Here is a 26,167-nt window from a genome sequence, read left to right as displayed (position 1 = left end):
GAAACTCATCATTAGGCTATTGATAACACCAGTCTTTGCCAGGAGGAGGGCTGAATTGTCATCTGTAGATGTGAGGTTGCCTGGACAACTCTCTCTCTCTCTCTCTCTCTCTCTCTCTCTCTCTCTCACACACACACACACACACACAAACTCAGACACTCACCACCCTCATGTACTCTTAGACATTCATCACTCTCAAGGTCTCTACATGCAAGCCAACCCTAAATTAACAGGTTGTGAAATGCCCTTCATCTCTCTAATTAAAGTCACAACTCAAGGGATAGGTGGGAGAGGAAGGAGGCCAGCAGGCAGGTGAGAAGGCAGCATTTTCAATAGCAGTGATTCACCTTCCTGGAGAAGAGAGAAGGATTGAGAGACCAGACTTTCTCCATCTCCTGCCCTGAGATCTCCAACCCTCCCCAAGTTGGAGATCCTCCAACCCATCTCTGACACCCAACCTGAAGTTCCCGTTGGAAAATTTGTTCAGTAGTTTCATGCTGATTAAGCACTCCCCACTTGTGACAGCATACCCTGTGGACTTGAAAAGTATCGGTGAGCTTGAAGTTAGTTCTGGAGCCAGATTTTAGACTTCCTGATGTTAGCAGCATCTCCCTATGAGAGTATAGATAAAATACGTGTGTCTTGGACGTGTCTTGAACTGTTCGACCAGTCATTTTTCAGAGCAGGGAACTATAATTCAGGAGTGTTTGAAACCCATGTTGCACAATGACTGACATCATTCACTAGGTGTCTATCATTGGGGAAATATAGGACACACCAACTTGGACTGGCACCACAAGTGCCTGGTCCAATTTTGGGAGTGCCTGTACTGGTGCCAGAAATGGTCACTGTTGTCAATCCAAGTCAAGTCAAGTTTATTTTCATCTGACTGTACAAGTACAATCTGATGAAAGCGTTCTCCAGTCCTCAGAGCAAAACACGCAGACACACAACCAGACATAACGCACATACAAACAATACATATGCAGGACAAGTATTCATATATACAAATAAAAAATAAACATTGTTTCATGAATATAAGAATCTTGGATGGTTAGTGTGAGCAGTTCCTTTGGTCGATCAGCATTCTCACTGCCCATGGAAAGAAACCCATTCCTCAGCCTGGTGGTGCTTTCTTTAATACTCCTGTATCTCTTTCCCGACGGGAGCAGTTGAAAGATGCTGTGTGCAGAGTGGAAGGGGTCCTCAATGATTTTGTACACCCTCTTCAGACAATAATCCTGGTAGATCACGTCGATGGGGGGGAGGGCGGGGGCGGGTAGGTAGAGAATCCAGTGATTATCTCGACCATTCTTATAGACCTGTGGTTTGACCTCTGATCCATTTCTCTGCATCACCCTTACTATATTGTAAGACAACTGGCCAGGATGCTTTTGATAGAGCCCCTGTAAAATATTCACATAATGGTGGCCCGTTTCAGTCTTCCCAGGAAGTGCAGTTGCTGTTGTGCCTTCCTGACACTGAGGAGATGTTGTGTGTCCACAATAGGTCACCAGTTAAGTGAACTCCAAAGAACTTGGTGCTCTCCACTCTCTCTCCGATAGAGTTGTTGAAGTGTAGTAGAGGCTGGTCATTCCTCCCGAAGTCCATGATCATCTCCTTTGTCTTGTCCACTTTGAGATTCAGGTTGTCACTCTCACACCATAACACGAGATTTTCCAGCTCTGTAGTACGACTCATCGTTGTTGCTGATGAGGCCAACGACTGTTGAGTCATTTGCAAACGATGACACGGTTGGAGCTGGATCTGGCCATGCAGTCATGGGTCAGTAACATGAATAGGAGCGAGCTGAGCACACAGTGCTCATTGATAGGCTGATGTAAGTAACTCCCGGAGTAATCAAAGCTGCTTTGCTTTGTGCTGGAGCAAAACAATGTGACACAATCCAATTTCTGTGCAACAGAATTAATGAGTGATGTCCACTCAGTACATGGGGCCTCCTGTCCCACTCTACCACTCTTTCCCACAGACCTGCAAATATATCCTTCGTGAGCATTCCCCTCTAACAGTTACAATTGAATTTGCTTCCTTTTTAAGGCAGCACTTTCCAAATCAGATCAATCCACTGTGTTAAAGAAAAAAACATTTTAAAGTTCAATCATCGGTCCAAAACCACCATTCCACAAAAAATAGAAAAAGAGAATGTCATTCAAGACTTGGAGCAGGAAGATTGTGAATGTAATCCACTGTATGAAACTATTTCTTGTTCCTGCTGGGAGGAGAAATGCAAAGACGAGCTGGAAACAGCAATGAAGGGTTACACACACACTTTAATAGCTCCAACATCACTTCCTCATAAATGGCCCCCTGCTTTATAACTTCTGGACAGTAATCTTCAACAATCCTAAATTGTTTGCAGTGATATTGCAGCATACATTTACAACAGGCTTCACAGATGAGCAGTTCCCTTGTTTGATAGCAGTGCAGGCTTATAACCACTGAACGTTGTTTTCGCCCCGATTTAGGCTTATGTAATAGTGAATGATGCGCTCTATCAAGCTCTGATGGTTTTGGAAACATCTCTTCACTAAACACCATTACTAGGAGGTCATAAAAAAAAATTAGTAATTGTGTCAGCTTCAGTATCTTCTGCCAAGCCCATGATACGCAAGTTCTGCTGTCTACTTCAACTTTCCAAATCGATAATTTTCACCGTTAACTTCTCGTTATTATCTTCCAGGTGACAAACTTGGACACTCAAGTCCTTTAAAGTAGATTCTACTGCGGTCAAACGCTTTCCATGATTGTCAGTAAAATGACAGACCTTTTCAAGTTGATCCTCCAATGCCAGAAACCTATCATTCAGAACTTTAAATTCTTTAGCAATAAACACTTTGACCTGTTCAAGTGCTTCAAAGAAGCTTTCAGTAGTCGGATTTGCCATTGGATTAGTCGGAGTTTCATGTTTTTTTCCATTTTTCCCGACCTTGCTGCTCCTTGTATCCATTTCAACAAGGGAAAAAGAATACTGAAGGTATAACGCTATGATAGAGATGACTATTCCATATCACACCCAACCAGTGAAGTATCATTAATTCATATGTTCTGTGAAATATACTGGAGAGAGGTTTTCTGCACTTTGTCTACAACCTTTAGTGGCTCCCTTTGGTACAATGGGAAGGGATGATTCTTCTTCGTCTCTGGTGCAGAGTCGTGCTATCTCTTTTGCCTCTCTTTTAGTGAGACATGTGATTTTACTTAAATGAAGGGATGCTGTCCTGCCTACTCATGGTCAATGGTTGCATGATGTTTTGTCCTGTTTGAATATGGAAAAGATTTATTATTCAGTTAATAATTCAGATATAAGATTTCAGACACTATGGAGGTCATTTATGACTCACTTCCTTATTTTATAATTTTACTTCAATGTGATTGAATTGTCTGATGTGTCTTTTCCATGTTCATTTTTATATATATTTTTTCTTTTCCTTCATTTTTCTTTTAATGCTAATCACATATAGCACCTGGCAACACTGTTATGGAGGGGTACTTAGTTTTCTCTTTTTTTTGGTTTTGTTTCTTTTTTAATACACTTTTTTTCTTCTATCTTTTCATTTTTCCCTTTTTAAAAAATATTAGCTCCTTTTTAAAAAAATATCTGGATTAAGAATTATGGATATGTTTTACAATTTACATTTGTTTTTGATATACTAATTGTTTTATTAATTATATGTAACTATTCATATTATCTCATTGTATTTTATTATTACTATAAGCTCTTTATTAAAATCAATAACAAAATGTTAAAAAGAAAGAAAAAAACAACTTCCCAACTTCCCCTCTGGATATTTGCCCACTGATATTAAATCTGTGTTCTTTTCTTTTTGATCCTCGTGCCAGAGGAAGGTTTTGTGAATTCATCATTTTTGGCATCTCCTCTGAAGAGTCAGCTACTTCAGGCTCCCCATATATCATTCATCCCCAAAAACATTCATTTCTGAAGCCCTGATAGTTTTTTAAGTCTGATGCCTAAAAATGGACAAAGTGCAGCCTCACAGGCAATCTATAAAGTATCAGAAATAATTTGTCTAGATCATTTAAATTGTGCAATAGTCGAGATCTGCATTAAATCACAGGGAATTTCAAGCTCCTGCAAAGGTAAAATAAACAGTGGAGAATAGACTTAAAACACATTTAAAAAATCCACAAATGCACAAGAAAGAACTGTTGATATTTACATTGTGAACAGTCACTTCCAATCCACCCTGGGTAGCACTGGCAGGAGCCGTCGATGGGGTTACAGGTTCCGTTGTTTGTGCAAGTGCATGCACCAGCACAGCTTTTTCCAAACTGGCCACTGGGGCACACTGTAAAACAAAAATATGATCCAGAATACAAAATCAGGCACTGCGAGACTGATATAGGAGTAAAACATAAAAGTCTGCAGATGCCATGGTTGAGGTAAAAACACAACGCTGGGGAAACTCAGCATGTCAAACAGTGTATTTTATTCTTTTCTTCTTTCTTTCTTTTCTTTGGCTTGGCTTCGCGGACGAAGATTTATGGAGGGGGTAAATGTCCACGTCAGCTGCAGGCTCGTTTGTGGCTGAGATAAAGATACATAACCGATATTTTGGCCCTGACCCTTTCATCAAGGTATGTTATGTATCTTCATCTTTGCTATATAAAATATACTGTTTGGCCTGCTGAGTTTCTCCAGTATTGTGTTTTTACTGTGGCATTAATTCCTTGTTACAACTTTATCTAATATCTATGAAGTAACATTGAAAAATGCCCTTGCTAATCTGAAAGAAGATTTGCAAATCAAGATACATAATCCTGTTCAAATTATTTACTTGTATTTCTCAATTCAAGCATGGGTCAATGAAATGAAAATAATATTTGCAGCAGGTAATGACCAAATCCAATAGGCAAAAACCTAATCACGATTCCTTCAATTTCAAAAATATTACCTTCACGCTAACACACCTTCCTTCTTCTTCAGAAGATTCAGGTTTGTCACTGAATTGACCCAGCCACATGATCAACAAGTATAGGCCAGAGGCTGGGAACACGGTGAGAAGTGCCTCACCTCCTGGGTTTTTCCACAAGGCACAGGTCAGGAGTGCAACAGATATTTGCCACTTTCCTCGATGACAACAGCTCCAATAATGATCAAGAAGGTCAAACAATGCAACCCAATTTATTGGCATTCCATTCTCCTCCCTAAACATCAATTCCTCTGCTCCAGTTTGAGCCATTCCATTCCAGTGACTCCAGTGTATGCTCTTCACAAAATGCACCGTACTTACTCAGCATGGCAATTCCAACACCACCTCACAAACCTTCAACCTGTACCATCTTGAAGGATACGGGCGCGGGCACATGGGAATACCACCATCCACAATGTATCGTCCAAGATGTGCACCATTCTTATTTTAAAGGTGTCAAGGAATTGCTTTTCCAGCAGCTTAGAGGTACAGCTGCAGTTCAATACTGCCACCACCTTCTGCAGGGCAAGTGGAGATAGGTAATGTGTTGCCCTTACCAATGAACACAATATCCCGTTGTCATAGATTCCAGTAACCAGTCAGTGTAGATCACACTGATTGACTGTGTACACAGACAACTTGGTCATTAAATTAATTTAAAAAATTTAATGCAAGCCTTTCTTTAAAATAAAAAGGTAAACCTTTAAGGTGCCGATAGAGACAGCACATTTATTCATCAAAATGAAGGTGAATGGGCACTTTAATCATTCCTGGAGATCATACACTGCAGTTACTCTGATTGAATTACATGCATAATTTGTGATAGGGAATTATTTTTCATTCATTGCATTTTGCAATAGAAATGGTTCTTCTAATGAGCTTGTCATTTTGATTTTGAGCCATGTTTATTTTAATTCACTGAAACTCTATTTGTATAGATTCTGTTTGCTGTAAGCTTCAACCATCCACAAAATCACCAGCGGAGTGAGCAATATTCACTATTTTATTAATTACACTTTATCATTTCTTAAGAGTTTCCATTCATGCATTACTTCTAACAATATAAAGTGCCCCGTGTCACTTTGTAGAAATATGAGAAAAACTCAAAGCCATAATGAAAGAAGCAGAGAGATTTTGGAAGTTGAGAGTTGGGGAGCGAGCAAGGCCACAGAGAGATTTGAAAATAAGATTAGGAAGGAGTCAATGAAAATGAGTGAACATGGTGAATGATGGGTTCATGTAACTTGATGTGAGTTTTGATATTGGAAATGGGGTGTGATATGAACTGAACAAAGGAGAGTCAATGTTAGGAGATTGACCAGGAGAGGAAATAACACTGCTGCAGTGACAATGGAATGAAATAAAACCAGATCACAAAATTTCTAGTCCATGTGCAAAAGATGAAAATACCTTCATTGCAGAGAGCTCCTGTGAAGCCGGGCAGGCAGTCACACCGGCCAGTGATGTGGTGGCAAGGCCCATTGCTATGCACACAATGAGGACAGGCTTGACTGCAACGGTGCCCATAGAATCCAGGAGAGCAAACTGGAATGGAAAGTTTACTGATCACATTCATTCAATCAATGGTGTTTGACAGAAAAACAGTACCAAATATTTAGATATCAGAATTATAAAACAAAATTTGACTCAGAGCCACATGATCTGTTAATGAGTAAGAAAGAGGTTGATTAGATTGGACTCAAGACCAACAGAAGATTGACACCAATCCAAAATAGCACAGACCTAATTTTAGATATTAAAATTCAGCCTGAATTTCAATTTTAACTGGCAACTTGTGGTTTCCTTACTGCGTTGGCAGGTGGTTCCTCGGTATCCCCGAGCACACTTGCAGGCGCCATCATCTGGGGAACAAGATGCTCCATTTTTGCAGTTACACGATAGGGTACAGTTTGGCCCCCATCGCCCTTCAGCACATACGCTGTCGCAATGAATACCTGCAAACCAAGTGAAATCACAGTGAATGAGAGGAGCATTGGAATTCAACTCCAATAGGTCATTTGTTCAATCAACATAGCCTCTCCGCCAATTATTCTGATAATAGTTTTTCCTTCTGCCAAATGGCAATCACAGTGAAACCTCCTTCCCTCAACCTGTACCTCTCCTTAACCAATTGTCAGTATAGCTGCTTAGTTCATGGCTGCTGTTTCACATCTCCAGTGGTGTATGTTCAATCCTGACCTTGAATGCTCTCTGTGAAACACCCTGAGTTTCCTCCAGTATCCTTCCACTTTCCAAAGCTGTGCGGGTGGTTAATTGGCCACTTTGAATTGGTTGATGTCAGGACAATCAGCAGGAATTGATGAGCAGGTAAGATAAGGAAATAAGGAGGGAATGCTTTGAGGGCTGCCATAGATTCAATGGTTGAAAGGTCTCCATGGATTAGAAACTTTGGTCTTGTATTTCATCACCTTATATGAATCACGTTCAGGCAGAAAAGATTTGGCTTCATCTTCAGCACAGGCATTTGGACCAAAGGGCTGGTTCAGGTGCTGTACTGTTCCACACACATAGTTCAGTGTCAAATTGTGTTGGATAGGTGCTTCTGAGAAGCATCCGTGGATATTTGCCATGCTCGAGAACAAACGGGAACAAAGAAATAATGGAATTTGTCCCTCTCACGGCAAATCAGAAACACTTGGAAACAAAGCAACTGAGAGTCCATTTTTTCCCCAGGACATCATCTGGCTTCCAGGTTGAAAAATCTTCAGCATAAATTTAACCTCATCATCTCCATGTTAAACTCAGTTATAGTGAGAAAAAGATAAGAATCCAGCTCTTTGGCCCCTCTAATCTGTGCCAACTGTCAACATCAATTCAAGCTAATCCTCCATCAACTATGTTTTTTTTAAATTCTCATCAACTCCCTTCAGATCCTTAGACTCTCTCAAGGCAATTTACAGAAGACACTTATTTAGAGCTCGTCGAAAGAATCAAAGACTTGTTGATCCAAACCAAGGCTTTTATTAGCAAAAGACAGGAGCTCTTCACAGGTGGCCGACCAGTCCGGAGTGATCTGACCTGGCTAGGGACACAACCCTTTAAGGCCCAGACAGTAGGCATGGCTTAGCTCTCAGCCAATCGCTGTAAGCACAGTCTAGATACTGTAACTATATACACTATATACATTGGTGATAGATCTGTACTATCACAACTTAATCTGTGTCTTTGGTACGGTTAGGCGACTGGAGGATAAGAGGAGGCACACACGATCACAGGGAGAATGGGCAAACTCCATGCAGATGGCACCCAAGGATAGGATTGAACCTGTTCCTAGGTGCTGTGAGGCAGTGTATCTATTCATTGCAGCATTGTTCTGGTCAAACATTTGCCTTTCTATTTCTAACTGGGAGCTTGACTAAAGCATTGCCATGCTGCTTTTGGTTTGGCAATGCAAGAACACAATCCAGTCAAAAAAAGGATTAACAGTTCCATGTTAAGTTCTTGGAACCAATGAGAAAGAAGCTGGCGCTTTAGGGGTGGGAAGAGGGGATCAGGATGAGACTGTACAGCCCCTTGATTTTTTTCCACCATTCAGTGAGATCACTGGTATCTTCACACATGAACTGTTCATGATTAGGCAATAGTACAACAAATCAGGAAGGGGAGCATGTAGAAAAATGATGCCTATTCTGAGATGTTCACATGTTCTGTGCACCACTTTAGTTACAAAACTATCAAGATTAATATGATAAACATGTAGGACAATTATATGGAACCCCATCAGTGTCCTTACAACTTAATCTGCAGCATATTAATGAAACTAAAAAGTTTATGGAATATAAACAAACTTGCCCCCTTTTTATTTCATGCCGATCACTGAATGTTTTTTTTAAATGGAATGCCAGTAAACATCTACTGCAGAGTTTAGACCTTATTGTGTCTACTGCTGTTACAATCGGGCCTGTCTTGTCACTGAATGAATCATTTAAGCACAGCTGATTGGAAAGCTGACTGAATCCCACAGAAACTATGGTGTATTATGTAACAGCTGTAAATAAAGCAAATTAGTACAGCACTTTTTTTTAAGCAGGACAACAGAGATTTTCTTTCGAAATAGTTAATGATTCTCAATTTTTAGAACAAATTTTATCATTCATGTTTTTTTTTAAAAACTGAAGATATAAATGTTTCACCCGCTTTTGAGAGAAGATTGTTTTGGAGACTATTCCAGCTTGTGGTCCCACTGAGCAGTAGTACCCTGATGGTATGGAATGCCAATGGGAAGGACAAAGAACGCATTGAGAAATTTATCCGTTGCTAGGCAATTCCTCGGTGTTCTAATAAACTTCAACTCAGGCAGAGCTCTAAAAAAAAATGTACATTCATTTTGTGCCCGATGCCTCACACGTGAGACACTTAAGTTTAATTCAGCATTCGTCTGAACCCCCTGTGACAGAACCTGGGTCAGAGGTTCATTCTGTAAATCACAGACAACCACTGCTTGTTGCTTGCTTGTTATTTGATGGTGGCACCCACCTGGAGGGGGCAATCACTGCAAGATGCTGCACATTACTGATGAAAGATCGGTCAGGATTGGGCCCCATCACTTTGGAAAAGGGTTGGCGCGATTATGAAAAGGGGTTTGGTAGGTTGGACATCAAGATGATGCTTCCACTTGTTGGAGTTGGGAAGAAACTACAGATCATTAAAAAAAAGGTCACCAAAACATCCTACAGGGAATGCAGAACACCTGCAGAGTGATGACACTGTACAAAAGTCCCCAACATTAGAGGTAGATTTCGGAGGAAGCAGCCTAAACACTAGAAAGGAATAGAAGGATCTGATAATGAGGGGAAGTAAAGAGCGATAGGGATAAACTCGTTAGGAGCATTTGTAATTCCATCTACCACAACTGGGCCTGCACAATGCAGAAATGCGTTAAACAGATGGGCACAAACGATCTTTTACATAGAACTTGGCCATATGAGCTACAGTTACAACACTTTTAAATCTCATATTTGACTCATTTTGTTTTAACATACTTAATAAATAACAGCAGGATTATTTTTGTTTCTGAAAGGAATTAATTTGGATTGTATCCCACATTGAGGATAAATGGCCAACTCTAAAAATAATTTTTTTTTTTCCAGTTAATTCCCTTGCGGTTTTGATGCATTTATTTTTTTAAACATTTTCAATATTCTCAATATTTTCTATCCAGAGTCAACCTATCTTGTAATAGTCAAGCTTCACGCAATTAGGTTGAATCAATAGAGAGTTAAAACAAATTTAGGTAATTGAAGCCTGGTGTTACATCAGGGAAGGCCAAGGTTAATCCAGAGAGAGGGCCCAAGGTTCATCTTAATATCTTTGGATGTCATCAATCTTCCTCTCTCACTTCACTGTCCATACTGAGTGGACCTTACTCACTTTCCCAGGTATGGTCTGTTGATAACCTAGTACCCCTGCTCCTTAGCAATTTAGATTTAGAGTACAGAAGCAAAAGTTTAGGGAAGAGATTCTGAAACTTAGAGCCTCAAGAGTGTGAAACTGATGGTTTCTAAATGAGATGGAGAAATACCCCAGAGGCTGGTGAGAATGCAGAATCATTTCCCACTGATAGGTGAATGCATTTCAGGGTAAATTGATAAATGCGAGCAAGAAATGTGCCAGAGTGAGACGGAGAGGAGTGGAAGGAGGCTTGTATGGAGTATCAAGACCAAATCGCTCGTTCTTCTGCTGAAAATTGGATGCAATTCAGTGCTCACATTGAAGGAGAACCTCAAATGTCACTGACCTGTCCAACCAGTCAGACAGCGACAATGGCCAGTAGTGGGGTGACATCCGTCAGCGTGACTACAGTCACAACGCTCAATGCAGTTCAATCCGTAAGAGCCATCCTGGCAAACAAACAAACATATTAACTCTGATCTCAATATTGAAGGATTGCAGAATTGAAAAACGTAGGTCAAGAACAATGTCTTCCTGGGGTGATGTCAGGAAGTAATTTCTCAGAGCTGCCAAGCCTATCTGAACCAAAATTAAGAGACTTTTGCTTGGCAAGGGGTATAAAGGGTAAAGGCACTGGGGGTTAAGATAAAAGCTACAATTCCATTTTCTATAATCCAAATGAAAGCAGAACCGGTTTAAGGGCTGATTGGTCTTTTCCTGTTCCTATGATCCATTTTGCACACTTGAAATTTCAAATGGTATCAGCAAAGAAACGGACTCCTAATTCAACAGTCGGGCGAGGACTTATTGTTTCACACTCTACCCTTCATGACTAATTAAGACAGGCTACGCCCCTTTGACTCCTGTTCAAAGGATGAGTAGGTGACCACAGATCCATTGCTGGCAGTCAATGTTATTTGATGGCAAATTCCCTCCCTCCTGTTCTCCATGTCTGATGCCCATTCAAAGGATGGTGAACTATCAGATGGCCATAAACTGAGGAAAAATATAGAGGGGTGACCATTTAGGCCTTCAAGTCTAGACAGTTGGTCAATAGGCTCTTTTATGCCAAGCCTCTGCCTGGAGGCCAGCTATAAGTGCGGAGGGAAAAATATAAACTTACCTTTCATGGAGCAGCCCTAAAAGGCTGCTCTTGTGTTGCATTCATGTTGAGTGGCTACTTGCAGCACCCTCCAGAGGTGGGGGCAACTGCTGCTGTGGGACTGCCCGTCATAAATACACAGAAGAGCAATGGTTGTCTTCCCTACCCATAATCCCCCAAGCAGCTGGAACCGCTGTGTGTTTCCCAGAATGGTTCCAGTAGCATGGGGGCTTATGGATAGGAATGATCGCCATTGCTCTGCCGCATTTTGAGCTGCTTACGAGTGGCCCCAAAGGCCAAAGCGGCCTAGTAAGGTGCCCTGATGGCTCCCACCCTAATGGCCCCACTGGCCACCCCTGCCCCAACAGCTCCCACTGGCTGCCCCTAACCTGAGAGGTTCATGGAGGGCGAGGGGTGAGTGGGTGGGAGAGAGAGGAGAGATGGGTTGCTGGCTGACAGAGTCATTGCCACTTCATCAGCCCACCTTTAGCCAGTCAGCGGCATTACATTCACACTGGGTGGCAGAGTCCACCGATGATCCTTCACCAAGAGGGATTGCAGTCGGTGCCTTGGAGCAAGCCATGGCGCATTCATAGAGGTAAGTCTCCTGACATAAGGGTGGAGAATCTCTGCTTTTATAGTCAGACTTTTACATTACATGAAAGGGCCTAATGAGATCATAGCCAATCCATTTCCTCAACTCCACTTTCCTTTCTGAATTCCATGATTCCCTCCTCCCCTACCCAGCACATGAAAATCTATCAATCCTATTCTTCAATGCACCCAGTAACTTGGTATCCAAAAGTTCTTATTCCTTAAGTGAAGTTTCCCATCTCAATCCAAAATAGCTGACTCTCACCTCAAGACTTGTGATTTTCCCCTCAATCTAAATTCTCAGCTTTTGGAAGCTGTCTCTCCTCTCTCAATTCCCCCAAAAATGATGACTTTTGAATGAGATTGTATTTTCTTAATTCAAAGGTAAGCATGTTCAGTCAGCAACTAGGAGAATCTCTCGATCTCAAGAATTAAGTCTAATTTCAGTGAAGCCAAACTTTATCTTTCAGTGCAGCAGAAATCCCATGTATTCAGTATGTCCAACAATAAAAGGACTTTGAAAGAAACCAAATTCTTGGCTGTTATGTCAAACGCTAACCTAACAATACCCATTTGAATTCTCTTAATTATAATATTTCATGTATAAGGAGCTGCAATGAAAATCTTAATCTTGCACACTCTCCAACCATCGCAAAAATTCTTACACTGATGTGCATTGGTTAATGTAAAAGCAAACAATTCCAAGAATTGAACCAGTTCAGAGAACTTTTTTTTCCTGTGGATCTTGTGTTTGTAAAATGTATGAATGCAGTTTTTCTTTAATAAAAGTAAATTAAAGAAATGCCCAGATAAAATTATCAGTAAGAACAGAAAATAAGAGTGTAGTCAGTCAGAAGAATGTTGATATTTAAGCACATGAATTTGTCAAATTAAGTTGTTGATGTGTAGACATTGGTGGTTAGTTTATGATTACTCCTGGTTATTCTTCAATTATTCCTGCTTAGTGCCTGGCTATTCTTGTTGATAATCCCAACATAACCCAATATTTAATGGTTAGTACTCTTCGAACCAGTGCAAATTTTGGCTGTCATTGAATTATTTCTTTGTTATCTTAAATTGGATTTCTGAATGGGTGAATTTTGAAAGTGTTGCTGAACTTAATAAATATTTTTCTTGCCAACAGTAATCCAATGTAAAATCATGCCATGCATTGGATGAATTTAGAGCCATAATTCCCCAGTCTAGATGTTCTCTGATGCTGTGGATTAGTATGCACTTTTCCAACTCACAACGGGTTGTAATAATGGCAAACACCCTACCTGGCATGGATGTACACACTTATTCCCTCTCCATCCTGCTAGGCAAGTACAGTTCCCATCCACAGCGTTACAGGCTCCTCCATTGGCACAATGACATGATGAGTTGCATCCAAGGCCCCATTTACCTCGAGGACAGGGAATTGAACAATCAACCCCATGCCAACCTAGCAGGATTAAGGAAGCAACCATTGCATGACAGCATATTAAGCACATACTAATTGTATTGATAAGTCATCAACATGAGATATAAACAATGCTTCTTGCAAGATGTGGTCATGAAAAAAAGATAATACAGTGTAGGCCATTCAGCCCTTCACATCTGATCTTACCTAATACTTTGCCTCATCACTTTCCTGAAGTCACCTCATCTGCCTTTAATGTTCAAAGTTTGGCTTCATATACTCAGTGACTGAGTCTGCACAGCTGTAGCCACTTTAAATCCCACACCAAATTAATCTTCATTCCATCTTTAAAAATTATCTCCTCTCACCACATTAGAAGGGGTTTGACACCAAGACACATTAGTGACAAAGAAGGCAAATGAACCTTACAGAGATCTCAAAGGAAAAGAAAAATAAAGGGGCACAGGGAGGAATTTCTGGTTATTATACATTCGGAATATGGAAGCTTTTGTACTGATGGCAACCCCCAGATTCCAGGAACATTCACTCGAGGAAATAAATCTTTTCTATATCTTCCCTATGAAGCCCTTGGAAGGAATATGTTTCTTAGCCTCTCAAATCTTCCCCACCGTTCTATACGATCATGGCTGATTTAATTGTGACTGCAGATCCACGTTCCACCCCATCCACAATAACATTTATTATTTATCTTTTTCTTAAAATTAGTCAAAATCTCAGCTCTGCTGCCCTATGAGAAAAAGACTTCCAAAAAACTCCCAACCTCCTGAATGAGTAACATCTTATTTTTATGCCATGACCCCTAGTTCTCAATTCTTCCACATTCTTTCTGCATCCAGCGTCTCAAGATCTCACGGAATCTGTTTCAATCAAGTGTCCCTTTATTCTTTCAGCAAATGCAAGATTGGTCTATCTAACCTTTTGTCAAAGGACAAGCCACCCATTACAGTCTAGCAAACCTTTCAGACCATGTTCCAACACATTAACACATCCACTTAAACAAGGATCCAAATACTGTAAGCAGAACTCATGTTATGATCTCACCAATGCAATATGTAACTGAACATAACCTTCCTACTTTTGTATTCAGCTCCCCACAGTAGGAACCCTAATTACTAACTGTAGCTGTACTCTTGTCATCTTGCAATTGATGCATTACAACCATGTCAATGTCTCACTATTTAGCTCCCATACTTTTTCACTTTGCTAACCAAAATTAACAATTTCACATTTTACAACATTGTAGCCCATTTTCCATATCTTCGTCCACTCTTAACAGCCTACCTATATCTTTTTGTTGATTGCTTGCTTTGCTGTCTATCTTTACCCTCCATCTCTTCATCCAAATCATTCACATAAATGGTAAGGATATAGCACTAGGTTCACCAGTTATTTCATCTTCCCAACAACCTTTGAGCCCACAGGTACAATTTACTCAGTACCACTGCCCCGGTGATTGTAATTTTCCTGAATTTCCTCCAGTTCCAGTATCTCAGGGATGATACTTATATTCTCCACAATGAGAACTGATGCAATGTATCTGCCAGCCTGAAAGAAATTCATCTCCATCCTGTTATTTTCCATTATTATTTACTAATTCCTCTGATTCATGTTCTATGGGTCAGTCTTTTTCTTTTTTTTATACACCTGTAGAAACTCCTACTAACTTTTTGTTTCATACTTTTGACTATCTTTATCTTATACTCTAATTTTGTTGAAATCCAAAATACCCCAATCCTCAGGCATAATGGATTTTTGCTGCCAATCTTATAAACTTTCTTCATCTATTTTTTTCTGTCTTCAATATGTTCCGTAATCCACGGCTGCGTCACTTTTCTTGTTGTACATTTATGCTTTAAAAATGTACATTTACTGCAAATCAAAGTTCAAATCCTGTATTCTTTCCATCAATACCACCTACACCCTTCCTTCGTCATATTCTTAGTGTCAGTGAAAATCCCCTCCAGTCAATGTGCCCCCTTGAACAGTTTCCTTTGTTTTAATTGAAAAACCTGGTTGAACAGTGCACTTTTAAATTTAAGATCATTTCTTTTGTAATCAGGTCACTCTTTCCTTGCAAGATTAGTATTTCGCTTTTAGCTCACTGCACAGTACTAAATGTAAATTAGTCTGTTCCCCAGTCAGTTCTTTAACATACTGATAGAAAATCCAAATGATTACAGCAGTACAAAAATTCATCTTCTATATTGTAAGTACTAATTTGATTTATCCAGTCTACATGGAGATTAAAGTCCACCATGATTACTGTGGATTTTTGCTCACATGCCTTCTAATTGACATACTACTACTGTTCGGAGGTCTCTATATTAACTCCCACTAATGTTTCTGACCCTTCTGCTGCTTAGGTCCCAAGCCATTTCTCATTCCATTCTATGATACGCTCGCTGATCTAAGATCCTTTTTATCTAGTGTACTGTAACGAATAAACACTTAATCAGGGAACATTTGCTGGGCGATGGAAAGGAAGTCTAGAACTAATTGGAGGCATCTCTGAAAAAGCTAAGAAGGGCAGTTGGCCAAATGTCCTTCTGTTTTGGTGCATCAGTTTTCAAAATTTAGTGGTGTGCTTTCAACACTGAATAACAAGCAACATACTCTCCTGCTGCACATGATATGTGGTGTTTTAATTTTGCTTGTCATTGTAGGTGTCTGTCAGAGGCAGCTGTGGTATAAATTTCTCCCAAATAACACATGGTTACCATTTTTTTTTAGCTTTGGTGGCTCTCCAAATTCTTCCCTTTAAAGTATTTAATCACTGCTTTGAAGCAGCTAGTTTCCACTGCCCCTTAAGACAGCATGCTGCAGATCACAACAAATGCAATGAGCAATTTCACAGTATGGCCCCTCCCCTTCGTCTGTTGAACTGCTTGTTGACAATGGAAAAAAAAGTGATAAATGTACCATAATTTTAACAAAAAGAAATGCTGTAGACAAGTAACAGGAAAATGTGATTCAGCTAATTTAACTTGTTCCACTGTTCCATGAGTTCCATGTGATCGAATTCCATACCTCTGTTCCATCTTTCAGTAGGCTTTCAGTGAATCAAAAACCTATCTGCTATAAAATTAACAGCTCAATGACCATCAATTGCTGGTCAGGGAAGGTAGTTTTACATCTCTACATGTTGATGTGTGCCCTAAATTTATTCCTGTAACACATGGCTCTCACTTTACAACTGAGATTCTCAAACCAGCAGAAAGACATGTTACATCTACCTGATCACTCTCTATTTGACATCTACAAAAAAAACGTTTCTATCAGACCCTCTTTAATCTTCTAAATTTCAGAGAACAGAGCATGAATTTGCAAGTCCCTCCACATAACTTAAGCCTCAGAGTAAAGGTATATTTATGCTGCACTCCTGATGCCAATACAACTTTCATAAAGTATAGTGCACAGAACTACTGATGGTGTTCCTGGACGCGAGACAATGTTCTATTTGGAATCTCTGCCACGAAAAGAAGGGTGTGGGAAATATGAAAGAAACTGAATCCCTTTGAAATACAGAAAACAATTGGGTTACTTTTCCTTAACCCATTTCCAATTGACAGTGTATTGTGTAGTCTGTCAGAACACTACAATAAGGGCATCCCTTGTACCAAATATGAACACCTAGCTTCCCAGTATCAGCTAAACAAAATACTGCTCTAATGCATTATAGGAATTTGCAATAGAATTCACTCATTGTCGCAAGGGAATGAATACTTTTGAAATAATACAACTCTATTTCTTCCCACTCACACCATTTACATGCCAGCCTTTTAAGCATTGACACATATACATTACCCTCCATAATGCCTGGGACAAAGACATTTTTTTTTCCTTTATATGCCCCTGTGCTCCTCAGTTTTAAATTTGTAATCAAACAATTTACATATAATTAAAGTACACATTCCAGATTTTATTCAAGCTTAATGAAGAAGAATCCACAAATATAAGTGCAACAGATCAGAAACACTCTTCAGGGGGCAGGTGTGAATATGCCAACGACTATTGTCTGCAGAAGACTATATGAACAGAAATACAGAGGCTACACAGCAAGATGCAAACTATGGCAAAGGTGGTATGCTTTGGATCTTGGGCAGTTCCTTTACACCTCCACACTTTGCTCGTGCCATCACTCTGATACAGGTGTATCAACTGTCCTCAAGACTTTTTTCCAGAATTCTGCAGGCTCTTTTAAATATTTCTTGGCAAAATGTAATCTGGTCATCCTAAGGTTTGGGCAATGTCTCTTACAATTTTATTCTTGATTTTCAGGCTCATAATGGCTTCTTTGACATTCACTGGCACAACTCTGGTCCTCATGTTGAAAAATGGCAACTACAGACTCCACAGGTGATCATAAGCTTAGAAGCAAGCCTAGCTCTCTTATACCTGCACCAATGGAGTTATTCAACATACCCAAGTCCTCACAAACACTTGTAAGCCAAATATCCCAAACATTTTGGTGCCCAGAAATGGGGGAACTATGTATAAAAAGTGCTGTAATTTCTACCTGATCAAATCAAAATGTATACAAAAAACCTTGAATAAAATGTGGAATGTGTGCTTTAATTATATGCAAATTGTTTGGTTACAAATGTAAAACTGTGGAGCCCAGCAGCAAATAAATGAAAAAAGTGTCTTTGTCCCAAACATTATGGTGGGCACTATAAGTACTTCAAAGAATGAATGGATGTCAATGTCTGAAAGAAATTTTGAGAGAGGTTTAGTTTTTTGAGTAGGTTTATGTAGGTTGGCACAACATTGTGAGCCAAAGGGATTGTGTTGTGCTGTAATAAAGTTATCAAGTCGTACAGCAGTCCAGAGTCTATGCCAATACTCTACCACCCATTTACACCAATCACATTTTTATTTTCCCCATATGTATTGGGAAGGGTTACTGCACTGTCGGTAGACACACCAGATTCAATCAAGGTTTGGTTCCACCCCACCCATTAGTGCACACCTTGCTGTTGGTTTCATGTAAATTACCTGGACTGCACTCTCCAGCCTGCCTGTACTTGGCCTTGGGCCATTGGCTGTTGTAATTGGATTAACTCTCCTGACACCGAGCAATTAGGCCACCCCCATAACCCCCCCCCCCCCCTGGTAAATGATCTGGCCTGAACCCTCCAGCATTGTGCTCTTTGTTCTCTCTCTTTGCCAGCTTGGGGCCACCCTGCTTCACTCCAGGCCTAGAAATGTGGAAGGGTGCTGGAGAAACTGTTGGTAAGATGTGCACTGTTAAAAGGGTTAGGAGCATTCAAGTAGTGTCCCTTGCAGCATAGAGCCGTGCCTGCACTGAGTCGAGAGGTGGTGGGGTATCATAGTGATTTTTCTTTGATCATTGTTCATACCAGTTCATATTTTGTTCCCACGCTATTTCCGCACAATCGTTATGCATTGGTTTGTATCTCACCTACTATCCTCAGTGGAAAAAAACCTATCTACATTTACTCTGTCTATCTTCCTCATAATTTTAAATACCTTTATCAAATCTCCTCTCATTCTTCTATGCTCGAGGGAATAAAGTCCAAAGCTGTTTAACCTTGTCCTGTAATTCAGTTCCTGAACTCTGAACAACATCTTAGTAAATCACTCTTTTATATTATTATATCTTTCTTGTAGTTAGGTGACCAAAACTGCACACACTACTCCAAATACGGCCTCACCAATGTTTTATACAACTTTACCATAACATCCCAACTCCTATACACAAGACTTTGATTTGTGAAGGCCAATATGCCAAAAATGCTCTTTACAACCCTATACACTTGTGATGCCACTTTCAGATCTCTCTGTTCTACTGCACACCTCAGACCCCTACTATTTACTATGAATGTCCCTCTTGGTTTGTCATTCCAAAATACACACTTGACTGCATTAAATTCCATTTCCCATTTTTCATCTGATTCAGATCTCTCTGCAAATTTTGAAAACCTTCTTTGCTGTCCCCAACATCTCCAATCTTATGTCATCTGTAAACTTGCTGACCAATTTACCACATTATCATCCAGATCTTTGATAAAAATCACAAACAACACTGGTTCCAGCAATGATCCCTGAGGCAAGCCACCAGTCACAGGCTCAAGTGTGAGAAGCAATCATTCACCACTACTCTCTGGCTTCTCCCATCCAGCCATTGTCGAATCCAGTTCACTACTTCACCCTGAATACCTAGTGTCTGAACCTTCCTGACTAACCTCCCATGTGGAACCTTGTCAAAGCAATTACTAAAGTCCATGTGGACAACATAGTCTTTTCATTGTCAACTTTCATGGTAACCCTCTCAAAAACTTGATAAGATTGGACAAACAGGACTAGCCATGCACAAAGCCATGTTGACTATCCCTAATCACTTCCTGGCTATCCAAATAATTGTATATCTGATCTTTTAGAAAACCTTCCAATAATTTACCCACTACTGATGTCAGGCTCACCTGGGTTACTCTTTGAACCTCTTTAAACAATGAAACAATGTGAGCTACCCTCCAATCTTCCAGCACCATACCCTTAGTTGAGGACATTTAAAATATTCCTTTCAGAGCCACTGTGATTTCTACATTAGCATCCCTCAAGGTCCAAGGGAATATCTTGTCAGGCCCTGGGGATTCATCCACTCTTATTTCCTTTAAGACAGCAAGCACCTCTGTACAGGTTCCTTGACCTCATCCTTACTTCCCATGACTCTATGCCCATTTCCTGAGAGAATACTGATGAAAAAATATTTAAGATCTCCCCATCTCTTTTGGCTCCATACATAATCAACCACTCTGATCTTCAAGGGGACCAATTTTTCCCCTTACTATTCGTTTGCACTTAAATATACCATGTAACCATATAACAATTACAGCACAGAAACAGGCCATTTTGGCCCTTCTAGTCCACATGAAACTAAGTACTCTCCTTTAGTCCAACCTACCTGCACCCTGCCATAACCTTCCATTCCCCTCCCATCCATATACCTATCCAATTTTTCCTTAAATGACAAAATTGACCCTGCCGCCACCACTTCTCCTAGAAGCTCAATCCACACAGCGGCCATTCTCTGAGTGAAGAAGTTCCCCCTCATGTTACTTCTAAACTTTTGCCCCTTAACTCATGACTTCTTATTTCAATCTCTTCTACTCTCAATGGAAAAAGCTGATCCACATCAACTCTATCTATCCCTCTCATAATCTTAAATACCTCTATCAAATCCCCTCTCAACCTTCTACACTCCAAAGAATAAAGACCTAATTTGCTCAATCTTTCTTTGTAATCTAGATGCTGAAACTCGGGTAACATTTTTGTAAATCTTCTCTGCACTCTCTCTACCTTATTGATATCCTTCCTATAATTTGGTGACCAGAACTGCACACAGTATTCCAATTTGGCCTCACCAATGCCTTAAACTGTCTTATCATCACCTCTTAACTCCTGTATTCTATGCTTTGATTGATAAAGGCCAGCATACTAAAAGCCTCCTTCACCATCCTATCCACATGAGATTCTACCTTCAGGGAACAATAAACCATTATTCCTAGATCTTTCTGCTCCAATGCATTCCTCAATGTCCCATTTACTATGTATTTCCTGTTTTGATTTTTCCTACAAAAATGAAGCATTTCACACTTCTCAGCATTAAACTCCCACTCTTCTAAGCAGTCCCATTCCCTCTGCAATCTTTGAAAACCTTCTTCATTATCCACAATTCCACCTATTTTAGTATCATCTGCATATTTACTAATCCAATTTACCAACACATCATTCAGATCATTAATGTATATAACAAACAGCAAAGGACCCAAATACAGATCCCTGAGGCACACCGCTTGTCACCGGCCTCCAGCCTGACAAACAATTATCCACGATGACTCTCTGGCATCCCCCCTTCCAGCCACTGTTGAATCCATTTGACTATCTCAAAATTAAAACCTTCTGAACTAACCTTCCATGTGGAAACTTATTGAAGGCCTTACTGAAGTCCATATAGACAACATCCACTGCTCTACCATCATCAACATTTCTAGTCACCTCTTCAAAAAATTCAACAAAATTGGTCAAACATGACCTTCCACGCACAAATCCATGTTGAGTTTTCCTTATCAGACCTTTCTCTCCAGATACTTATATATATACTATCTCTAAGAACACTTTCCATTAATTTACCTACCGCAGACATCAAACTTACAGGTCTATAATTGCTAGGGTCTCTCCTTGAACCTTTTTTAAACAAAGGAACCATGTGCAATATGCTAAACCTCCAGCACTATACCCATCTCTAATGACATTTGAAAAATCACTTTCAGAGCCTCTGCTATTTCTTCACTAACCCTGAGGAATTTCTTTCACATTATCTGCCAAAGCAAACTCATGTCTTCTTTTAGCATTCCTAATTTCTTTCTTGCATTTTTTATACTCCTCAAGTACCTCATTTGCTCCATGTCGCCTATACCTGTTATACACATCTCTCTTCTTCTGAACCAGATCCCCAATATCCCTCAAAAACCTAGGTTCCCTATGCCTGCTAAACTTGCCTTTAATCCTGACAGGATCACACAAACTCTGTACTCTCAAAATTTCACCTTTGAACCTTTCACCTTTGTGATAGTACAGATTCTATCACCAATATGTATATGTACATATGTACAGATGGTAGTGTAGGATGACTGCGATTGGCTGAGAGTGTAGTCACACCTACTGGCAGGTCTTAAAGGATTGCTCCTAGCCAGACCAGGTCATTCTGGACTGGTCGACCTACTTGTGATATGCTCCAGTCTTTTAGTTAATAAAAGCCTTGGTTTGGATCAATAAGTCTTTGGTTCTTTCAACACGCACTACAATTTTATTAACTAAAAGGCTGGAGCATATCACAAGTAGGTCGACCAGTCCAGAATGACCTGGTCTGGCTAGGAGCAATCCTTTAAGACCTGCCAGTAGGTGTGACTACACTCTCAGCCAATCGCAGTCATCCTACACTACCATCTGTACATATGTACATATACATATTGGTGATAGAATCTGTTAATAAAATTGTAGTGCATGTTGAAAGAACCAAAGACTTATTGATCCAAACCAAGGCTTTTATTAACTAAAAGACTGGAGCATATCACAAGTAGGTCGACCAGTCCAGAATGACCTGGTCTGGCTAGGAGCAATCCTTTAAGACCTGCCAGTAGGTGTGGCTACACTCTCAGCCAATCACAGTCATCCTACACTACCATCTATACACATTGGTGATAGAATCTGTACTATCACAACCTTTCAACGTACAGACTCCACACAGACCCCATCAGTAAACCTAAATCTATAATTCTATTAGCTGCATCAATATGCCTTGGAACATTTTATTAAATAACAATGCAGTATTTAAAACATCCAACTTTCAAGCACCGAAATAAAGATATTTAGGGCAGTAAGCTTAAGTTCTAGTTTTCCAACTTCTGCAGACTTCTTGTTAACCTTCGGGCATTCAGATAACATGCCCTTGCACTCATTGGCCTTTCAGAATCTAGTAACCTTTCTATCTTTTGCATTTGTTATTTCTGTGCTCCATTTTTACTTTCCTCTTCAGTGTCTGCATTGTTTCCCTCTGTCATTCTGCATGGATTCCTATCCTTGCCATATTAGTTTAAACCTCCCCAACAGCATTAGCAAACAATCCCCCATCCACCCACCCATCACAACTTCATGCCTTCCTTTACCTACCTGCTTTACAGGTACAGGAGCCATCAACTAGAGAGCAAACTGCTTTGTTTTTACAGTCACAGGTTGATGAACAGTTTACTCCGTGGGTACCAGCTGGACAAGGAATTGAGCAATCAGATCCCTATCAAACAAATGACAGAAAATAACTTGAGCTTTAAAAAAAGAAGAAAAATGAAAATATTCTGAAACTAAATATTAACAGCTAGCGTAGCTAGAGATAATAATCACTCCTCTTATCTCAATGAAAGAGATCAGAAAAAGATAGGTTTTTTTTGTTTAGCATGCCTTGAGTTTTTTTTTAATTAAGAAGCTTTGAAAATATTGTGTTCACACATTTGGGCAATATCAGAATCTGGGGACTACAATGCAAAGCAGTCATTGATACGTCCCAAAGGGAATTGATGAAAACCAGAGAATGATCAGAAGGTGAAATTCTGAATAGCAGAGGTGCAGTTGAAGGGAACATAATAATGAATGAATGAGTGTGGTGAACTGGTGTATTCCTGATCACTTGGTTCTGCCCTGATCTGTGACTGTACCTGTGGCCCATCCCTCTTTGACCTTGTCTAAAGCCTCTATCACCTTGACTCTTCCCTAGAAAGCCCGAGTCATGGCATAGGATGAGGTCCCTGCCTGTAAATCAGTGACTCAGTCTCAGCCTCTCGAGTTATTTATTGCACATTAAGGAGAAAGGATATATTGACAGAATGAACGGAGGGGAGTAGAGCGTAAGAACATAAGGGTGTACCGGTTAGCGCAATGCCTTTACATACAGTGCCAGCGATCGGGACCAGAGTGGGGTTTGAACCCCGCACTGCCTGTAAGAAGTTTGTACATTCTCCCCTTGTCTGTGTGGATTTTCTCTGGGGGATTCTGGTTTCCTACCACTATTCAAAGACGTACCAGGGACATAGGTTAATGGGGTGTAAAGTGGGCAGCATGGACTTGTGGGCTGAAATGACCTGTTACTGTGGTGTATGACTAAATTTAAATTTTAAATATATAGGAGCAAAAGTAGGTCATTTGGCCCTTTGAGAGCCTGATCCGCCATCTAATAAGACGATAGCTTGATCTGGCCATTGCCTCAGCTCCACCTACTGCCTTTTCCTCTCATTCTTAATTCTGCTGGAGGAAACTTGTGTGGAGCATTAATGCAGAGAGAGTGTCAAATGGCCACATTTCTGTACATTTAGCTGATTTAACACAGGTAGCAAATGTGAGAAACTTTTACAGGATTAATAAGGTTGTGGACAGAGATGAAAATTACTGGAAGGACAGTCAACTGCCCAACAAACACAATTCATTTAGAAAGAAAATTTAAAAAGAAAGCTCCAGACTATTTTTGTGCAGAGCAGACAAGTCTGGTTACCTTATATCCTGGAGCACAGATGCACTTGCCAGTTTCGCCATCACAGTCCGCTCCATTTTGGCAGCTGCAGACTTGACGACAAGATGGGCCATAAAATCCAGGGGCACATGTCTCATTGCAGTAGAGTCCAGACCATCCGGGTTTGCAAGTGCATTCACCAGACATGGGGTGACAGCTGGCAAGGGGGGATAAAAGGGATTTCAGTCTCTTGAAACATAGGCACACAACTGTTATACCTGAAACACTAACTCCAGTTTCTGTTGCCTGTAATTCTCTGCTTGAGTAACCATTGTAATAGAAAGAGAATGATCATTTTAATTATTTTTTCCTTAAATGGTTCCAGTAGTGGTTTTTTGAGTTCTTTCAGCAAGTTGCTAATTTCAGTGAGAATTATGGTTTATATCCTACTGCTCAGGACTAACACTCAGATATGTTTGAGTTGCATTGGCCCAGGAGCTTTGGGTTTCAGCTCTTCCATGGAGTTAGCAGGTCTCAGCTCTATTTCTGTAGAGGACTTGTATTTCCAGACCTGTGAAAATAGCCCAAAACTCTTCACAGCTGGTGAGGTACTCTCTGCAGTATGTCACCTGTTGCATCTTAAAAATGAGATAGCCAACTCATGCACAGCCTGCTCCCACCATTCTCTTTGGCTTGGCTTCGCGGACGAAGATTTGTGGAGGGGGTAAATGTCCACGTCAGCTGCAGGCTCGTTTGTGGCTGACAAGTCCGATGCGGGACAGCCAGACACGGTTGCAGCGGTTGCAGGGGAAAATTGGTTGGTTGGGGTTAGAAATGACAGGTGATGATGAGGAATAAATACTGTCAGGTTACATGGTGAAATTTTCCTTTCTAGTGAGATGAAATTACTCTGGGACAACAGATAAGACCATAGCTAAAAATCTCTTCCAGCATGCCACTGCAGGCATTGCAGCATTCCCTCAGTACTTCACTGCAGTGTCAGCCTGAATGTTCCTCAGCAGATCTTTGGAGAGGGACTTGAATTGGATTATAAAACCAATTAAATTGGATTTGCAGTTGTTCAGGAACCCATCAACGCAGCTGTAATTGAGGAAGACAGCAACTGCTCAGGGAGGGCATGTGTCGTGATACCTGTTCACCTGCCAGCTGTTCCCGCCTGAAACACCTGCTATTTTCAAGGCGGATGCGACAGCTGCTTTAATCTTCATAAATAAGCACACCATCCATTGTGAGTGGATATTACCTGGAATGTCCATCACATTCAGTTTTGAGCCAAATTTTGATCCAATAGGCATAAACAGGCTTGATTTCACGGAATGAATTTGACACATTTTAATTTAAATTTATGACGTGTTCTGTAAAGGTCGCCTTATCAAATGCATTCTGAAGCATTTCAATCATTATTTGCACAATAGCTGTATTATATTGTTCCCTTTAACAACATGTTTTACTAACAGGGAGAAAAAGGCTTTGAAGTTATTCATATTGATCTGATTGGTTCCAAGAGCTTTCAGAGTCAAAGGGATTGTCTTACTTGATAAATTACATTGCTCACAGCCTCAGCTCCTCGGTGCTGATTTCATCAACAAATAAAATATTCAGCCTTCTGAATTGAAAGAAAATTAATGAGCTGGTCACACACA

General features: G+C 40.3%; 1 protein-coding gene across 6 annotated transcripts in view; it reads right to left on the bottom strand.

Annotated features, from left to right (window-relative positions):
* Nucleotides 1-26,167, bottom strand: part of megf10 (multiple EGF-like-domains 10) — a 227,157-nt gene that overhangs the window by 38,802 nt on the left and 162,188 nt on the right. For all 6 annotated transcript variants that reach the window (XM_069921930.1, XM_069921958.1, XM_069921937.1 and 3 more), the window contains 7 exons: nucleotides 24,546-24,720; nucleotides 23,177-23,297; nucleotides 13,341-13,504; nucleotides 10,711-10,813; nucleotides 6,761-6,907; nucleotides 6,363-6,497; nucleotides 4,200-4,328 (listed from right to left, as the gene is read on the bottom strand). In XM_069921930.1, the coding sequence (XP_069778031.1) occupies nucleotides 4,200-4,328; nucleotides 6,363-6,497; nucleotides 6,761-6,907; nucleotides 10,711-10,813; nucleotides 13,341-13,504; nucleotides 23,177-23,297; nucleotides 24,546-24,720 (974 nt within the window). The remainder of the gene's footprint in view (nucleotides 1-4,199; nucleotides 4,329-6,362; nucleotides 6,498-6,760; nucleotides 6,908-10,710; nucleotides 10,814-13,340; nucleotides 13,505-23,176; nucleotides 23,298-24,545; nucleotides 24,721-26,167) is intronic.

The sequence above is a fragment of the Narcine bancroftii genome, chromosome 1 (assembly GCF_036971445.1).
Source record: "Narcine bancroftii isolate sNarBan1 chromosome 1, sNarBan1.hap1, whole genome shotgun sequence".
NCBI lineage: Eukaryota > Metazoa > Chordata > Chondrichthyes > Torpediniformes > Narcinidae > Narcine > Narcine bancroftii.
This window is presented reverse-complemented; position numbering and strand designations above follow the sequence as displayed.